This window comes from Drosophila elegans, unplaced genomic scaffold (genome assembly GCF_018152505.1).
Source record: "Drosophila elegans isolate 14027-0461.03 unplaced genomic scaffold, ASM1815250v1 contig_208, whole genome shotgun sequence".
Lineage (NCBI taxonomy): Eukaryota > Metazoa > Arthropoda > Insecta > Diptera > Drosophilidae > Drosophila > Drosophila elegans.
Genome location: NW_024545578.1, coordinates 6359599 through 6366847, shown reverse-complemented (window position 1 = coordinate 6366847; position 7249 = coordinate 6359599). Strand labels below are relative to the sequence as shown.

General features: G+C 38.3%; 1 protein-coding gene across 1 annotated transcript in view; it reads left to right on the top strand.

Annotated features, from left to right (window-relative positions):
- Positions 1-1783: 1783 nt before the first annotated feature.
- LOC108145899 (protein naked cuticle) overlaps positions 1784-7249 on the top strand; it is a 43815-nt gene continuing 38349 nt past the window's right edge. Inside the window, 1 exon segment of the mRNA XM_017271551.2 lies at positions 1784-2900. Coding sequence (XP_017127040.2) covers positions 2837-2900 — 64 coding nt within the window. The 5' untranslated portion in view covers positions 1784-2836.

The following is a 7249-nucleotide window of genomic DNA, read 5'->3' as shown; positions in this document are numbered from 1 at the left end:
AAAAAGGAACTTTTTAAAATCTAACATTTTCCACATTAGTTAATATATTTTATTATAAATCATGAAATGATAATGAATTTTATTTTATTTTATGAATAAATATTTAATTCAATGTACAATTATACAAATACGACGATATTTTATTTGGTTGATTAAATAAAAAAATTTCTTTTACTTAAACATTTTTATTTCGAAGTCGATTTGTGGGTTACTCTTAAAATTAAATTCAAAACACTACCAAAGAAAAGTTTTTTTTAAGACACCCTAATCTAATAAAACCGGACTCAATACATTTTGGGAGCATAACTAAACTATACTAAGTTATTTATAGTTTTCTATAGCTAATATTTTCATACATTGGACCACATAGGGTTAAAGATGAGACAAACTCGCTCCGCGGGTTCCTTCCACTTGCTTTCGGTTCGATCGCCGAAGAAAGAAAACGCTTTGTGTTTCTTTCCATCTTTTTTTGCCTGGCCCGCTCGCTGCAGCGTAATTCAGGATTCTCCTTGCTCTGTTATTATCGGCGGGTTTTGAATTTGGGTTTGGGGTTACTTTTTAATTTTTTTTTTGGTTACTGGTAGGTAATTGCCCTGATGTTCAAGCTCAGCAGGCGGCTTCTTCTGCGAAGCAAAAAAGTGGAAGGGGCAGCGGTCGGGATCAAATTTAAAAACAATCAAAATTTTTTTCTGCTGCGGCTATGCATAGAGCCAAATTAAAACCGGGTATTATCCAAACATGTGTATAATCAAAAATTGCTGGTGGAGGGAGCAATAACCAGTCGAAATAAAACTGGTAAGGTGTAAAGCAAAATGAAAGCTCTGGATTTAAGGCGTGGCAATTGAAGATCTTGCTCGCATAATTGCTTTTTTGTATGCAATATTCTAGAACATTATAAATGAGATTGGAGAATTGCATTCTAAGTGCTGTGTCTTTCTAATCGTGTTGCAATAATAGTTGCAATAATAAATACGGGGCACTTGTCAAAATGGTATTAATATTAAAACTGGCTGGCATAATTGCTTTTTTGTATGCTCTGGATATTTAGAACACTATGAATGAGATTGGAGAATTGCATTCCAAATGCTGCCATCTTTCTAAATAAGGGGCACTTGTGAATATGGTATTAATAATATTACTAAAGTAAGAAAGCGCTTGAATCTAACTTGGCAATTATAGTAATAAATGTAATACATTCAAATTTATACATAAAATTATTCCTAGCCAATTTTCTTTGTGTCCTGAAAATTTAATTATATTTATGTTTTTTCTTATGAAGTGTGTTTTAACAATTTTAATTATTCTATGGATTTATTTCATTTTAAATGTGAAAATTTCACTGAGTTGCTAGTTTTTATTTACATCAACATGTGTATTTAAGCTTGAAGCTTATCAAATGTTAGTTTATTAAATATTTGAATTTCTTTGTAAGATTCATTAGATATTAAAATATAAAATTACACCAGATAAGCAAGTCATTCGAATATTCCAGCATACCCATGCAACTATCTTCGAAACCTCTGCCACAGCCCCAAAGAGCGCGAAACTGTGTTCGAAAATGCTCTTAAATAAACAAAACCACACCGTTGCGTTGTTTTTGTTGTATGCTCACAGCTGTCTCTTTGCAACTAAAGGCCAAGCGACACTGAGAGAAAATTCGCTCATTTTCGAATTCCATTTCGAAAGAGAAGAGAGCAAGTCCGAAAGAGAGCCACTCGAATTTCGAACACCCAACCACTGTGTCGGCGATTCTCGAATGTCTCGGGGTGTTCAGATTGTTTTCGTCCGTCAATTCGAATAGACGTGTGAACTGAGACTCCGAGATACAGCGGAAAGTATCTGGAAGATACGCGTAGTTTGGCCCACCAAAACAACTACTGACCGAATGCATTGTTTGTGGCCCAGTGAAGTAGTTATCGTTTAAGATTGCAAATCAGTCAAATGAATACAAATGTGTATCTGCGAGATACGCAGGGCAGTGAAGTTTTTCCAGTCGCAGTGAAAAATCAAGTGTAAAAACCAAAAACCGAAAACGAAAAACCGCCCCCGCAACAATAATAAATACAACCGGTACACGCCGCCAACCCACCCTCCGAAAAATCGACGTCGCAGTCACAGTCGCAGTCGTCGTCGCAATCGTTTGGAAATAAATCGTGTTTTTTGCATTTGTTGTTGGTGTTTTTAGTTGTTTATACACGCCAAGTTATTTACGTCGCACAGGCAAAATAACAACAAAACGGCTGGCGAAAAACAAATCGAGTCGGCGAAAATGTTTTACAATTAAAATTACGCGCGCAGCGGCGGGCTCAAAAGTACAAGTATCTGCAAGATACACACACGTAGATCAAATAAAGCAGCGCAATATGCGCAAATTAAACTAAAATGCAGCACATCAGAGCTGTAAAAACTTTTACGACCACACGACTGGTAACTTTGCCACCCGCACAGTCGAAAATAATACCAGATACAAATTAAGGTCGCTCAGCAGCGGCAGCGCATAAAAACACGGCGGTAGTGGAAGTGGAAGTGGAAATAGCCGTGGCAAAAGGAACTTTTCTACCTGGAGTATATTAGTCTCAGTCCCTTAGATCCTTACACAAAAGGATAGCCAGTCGGGGAGCGCAAAACTCACACACACACACAAAGGCCGTAAAACATTTTGGGCTGCTGCAGGTCTCCTCCTCCCAGGACTCGTAAATTTCCAACCCAACCAGCACCACCCCGAACAAAAAGAAAACAAAACACCGAAAAATCCAAGACACCGCCAAGTAACTGCATCCTCAACCAACTTATATATAGAATATATATATAAATATATATATATATTCGTGCAGAGATGGCGGGCAACATTGTCAAATGGTGGAAGCATAAAATTCTCGGCGGCTACAAACAATTCTCAGGTAAGCGAAAGCCAAGCGTTCTCAACTTGCTTAGTGAATTTGCAGATAGTTGCCAACAGATATGGAAAAGATGGATGTTAAAGCTCTTGGGGAGTGCCAAAGTTCGGGGACGGGCGATGGCATTCAAGGAAACAATTTGTTTGCATTTACCCAAGTAAATTAAATTGAAAGATAAAATGCGTCAGGGAATCTCTTAAATATGGGGTATTAATTACAGTGCGATGTGAAGATATGAAGTGGATGATTCAGATTTTTATAAAAAATTTGTATTTTACATGGACTTACTAAAGATTTTGTTAAGTTTATTTTATATGGTATATTTAGTGTCTTTTACAAATAAAAATAATGAAATCTCAATCTAATAAATTTTGGAAATACTTTTTTAATTGTTTTGTTACTGTTAAAATATGTTAGAAACACCGTAGTTCTCTGGCATTTCTAATTAAAGTAAAGCCTCCAATGTAATTTACCAAAAGCCAAACCCATTAATTCAGGCAGAATATTTCCCTTTTTCGTTTTCCTGCTGCCCCTTATCGAAGGTCATTCCCATTAACATGCAACAAATCTGGACCAGAGATCTAAAATATTACCTTCGCCCAAACAATTGCTCACCCACTCATACACACAGCCACATACCTACTATTCAGAATTCATTCAGTCAAGGGCTTCTCCCACATCATTTTCCGATAATTACGGCGAACAACTAAATGTTGAAAATAAAATGTAGGCAATACCCCGGCTGCATTTTTATCTAGAAGATACACAGCCGTTCGCTTGTGGTCTTTTGGAAAAACTAAAAAAAAAAAAATGGGAGGAGAATGGAAGTGGTGGTAGGAAAACGACACACAAAAATAGAACGAAATACTGGGCATGGTGCAGAAGAAGAGAAACACAACTGCAGAACATCAAAAGAAAAAGCGACCCATGGAAAATAAATAGAATTTTTTTTTGGAAACAGATCGAAGCGAAGGGATCGAATCGCTTTGGCTCCTGCTGCTGCTTAGAGATCGGCTCCTTAGTCACGGGCAGCATAAAGCATATCATGAACGTAAATAAACAAGAGGTCCGATTCCGATTCCGTTTTCGAAGTGGGATCGGAATTGGAATTGGAAATGGAATATCGGACGACCTTTCTGCCAAACGAGCAACGACGTTGATGTCCGAATCGCTGAAGGAACATCAATCAATCAATGTTCCTTGGGTTCGTTGTTTTTTGTTTTTGGTATTTTTTTTTCTGTCCACAATTTCATTGGAAATATTCTGGGGGCCCCCCGCCCCATTTTCTTATTTATCTCGAGTTTATTTTGCTGTTTTGAAGCCCCAGAGAGAGATTTCTTCGTCGGCTGGCAATTGGTCTGCGCCAATTAAATGCCAGGCCAACACTTTGAACCCTTTGCAGGACAACAAGCCTCGTACACTAATTGCTGGCAGATGCAGGCAGGGGAATTCAAAGGAAACCTCCAAAGGCACACCGAAGTATGCAACTTCAAAGAAAGCAGCCTCGAAAATACTACACAGCAACAACAAACGGGAAGAGAGTGGAACAAAAAAAATGAAAAAAATGAAAATAAAGCGAATTGAAATGCCGACGCCGTTTAAAAACAACGTACGAACATTTCTTACCTGTTGCAGGTAAAACCGAAGGCAAGTCGATGCCGCGATGGAGGTGGAGTTTGCCTGGTGATGATGGAGTGCACAGAGAAAAATTAGAGCAACAATTAGACCTATTGTTATCAGGGAAAATGTATACTTTAATAAAGACCTCATTGATTGATTTTAACGTAGAGTTTTTGACGAAAATTGATATTTGATAGGTTCTTGTATTGTAAGATATTAATGGTATTACTAATCTATAAATTCCATCTTTAAGTAATCTATTAATATTGGATGATTAATTGACAACCGAAATACAATGAAAATGTTGGTAGAAATGCAGTATAATTAATTGTTTATTTTTAAAAGCCATTTGATGAATGAATTTGCTATGGGTTCAATTGGTTGATTTTGATTATACAATATTAAGCTTGTAAAGTTTCCAATCGATTAGTACATAACCGTTTAAATCAATCTATATATGCCAAAGTTTAGTTACAAACAAAAATTCAATCTAAAACAATTATCAACATATTAAATTATAATTGTTTCCTGTGTAGAAAGCAGCAGCTGCTACGAGGCCAAGACCGATACGATACGATGCGATACCGACTCATACACAAAAACCTTTTAAAAACCCTCACGTTGATAAAACAACAACAATAACAACAACGGGCATCAGCGGCAGCAAAGTCGTCGAGCCGCCGCCGCAAGCAAAAATAATAATAACTGAGCGGCAGGCGGCAGAGTCGTTGCAAGCTCCCCATTCCATCCCCATCTACCGATCCCCCATCCCCATCCCCATCCAAAACTGAGAAACTCCCCAACTCCATCTCGAAGATACATCCACATCCACATCCACATCCAACCAGTTCCGCGGCCCAGGCCAACTATGCCAAACATCTCGGCAGCGGCTACACAAAAGCGGTTTAGAGACCAAACGACGATCGACAGATGGACGGACGGAAAGACAGAAAGACGGACGGACTGAGGAACGGCGATCCAGCGAGCGTACTCTGTTTGTATCTTTGAGATACACACCGCACTGATGCTGCGACTGCCAAGCTGCGCTTTGCGCTCTGTTCAAAAGATGCGCTTTTTGCTTTGAGGCGCGGCACCAGAGGCCGTCCACAGTGGTTCAAAACTACGAGTATACCATATGTGTTTGAATGGGGATTATCGGCGGTACTTACTTACGGGGCAGGGAAATTATGAAACCCAAACTGGAAGGTCATTCAGGTTCAGGGGGGGATTTTAAGCAGATTAAATACGATCTACTAGACATGTTGTAAAGATGGATTTATACCCTACTTAAGTGTTTTTGAGGTGCAAGCTGTCTTTAATCATTTCGTTTATGGTATATGCACACTACAAAGATATAATTTCCACTATTTACAGTTTATTATTTCTAAGAAATGAATTTGTTATAACAGACTATAGTTTTTGTTAGTTTTTTTTTTATAATTTTTGTTAAAATATTACTATTGGAAGAAATATTTTAAACAAAAGATACCCGGTACCCTTATTCCTATAATACTTATTATTTATTTTTCCCACTTCAATAAAACAATTTCTTGGCTAACTAGTTAGTAACCACTGTGTCTTGTGCGGGTTTCACAACTTTTGCCTTGGCTTTTCCTCGATGCCGTGCCGTTGCTGTTATTATTATGGTTGTGGTTGTTGTGAATTACGGTAGAAGGCAACAGGCGAATCGCGTCGGCATTGCATCCAATATCCAATGCCTTCATGACGGCCCGAAAGCAAAGCAACGTGGCTCCAACTACAACGCCAACTCCAACTCCGACTCCAACTCAAAAGCCTCCAACTCGAGGTCCAGCTGAAGCTGCAACTACCAACTTTGACTTGGCACTTTTTGGCTGATCCACGGAGCAATAGCCTGGTATAAGCAATTTTCGTAATATTAGCCAGGAAGTTGCCGCTCTGCCTTTCGACATGCCAGCGACCCTATATGGTCGGCTTGGTTCAGTTCAGATCGGCTTTTGTTTTTTTTTTTTCGGTTTAGGACTGGGTGCCAGCCCACCTCGATCGACTGGTTTTTTTGGAGGCGGCAGCCGCCACCAAACCAAAAACCAAAAAACCAAAACAATGCTGTGCCGCCTTGTGCCAAAAGATAAAAAGCTGTTAGCTCGTAGCTTCTGCATTTCTGCAGGCTTCCCGGGGATGGGGGTTACTCAAGATATATGTAATGACTTTTGAGGTTTTTGTTTTGGTCATCGGCTTTTGTTTGTGTTGATTTAGCAATTGGCTCTTGGGTCTCTCTCTCTTCTTGGAATTATGCCGCACTTGGGCTGAATGAGCAAATACCACGACCCCCAAATAAGAGGGTCATAACTTCAACGGATTCGTTGCAAAACCAAGTCTCCTTGAGATACAAAAAAATAAATTCCTTACTTTATTGCTACAATTTTATTTAATTTTTATGATTTTTAAATAAGCCAAAAAGAAAAACCACCAAATGTGGCATATTTATTGTAGATGTATTAAAACTATGTGGATGTTTAATATCATAATACATTTTAATTAGCAGTTTAAACACTATAAAATATTACGAGTTTCTTAAGTTTCCTTAAAACATGTATATGCTTAGTTGTCTAAATTACTTCCTCAACCAAAAACCATTTCTTTCCTTTGTTAAAAAGCTAAAAAGAAAACAAGTTCTAGGCAAATATTTGTGAAAACTTACTCGGCTGCCAGTTGTTTTCAATAACTCTGATGGAGGAACCGTGTTGGCTCTT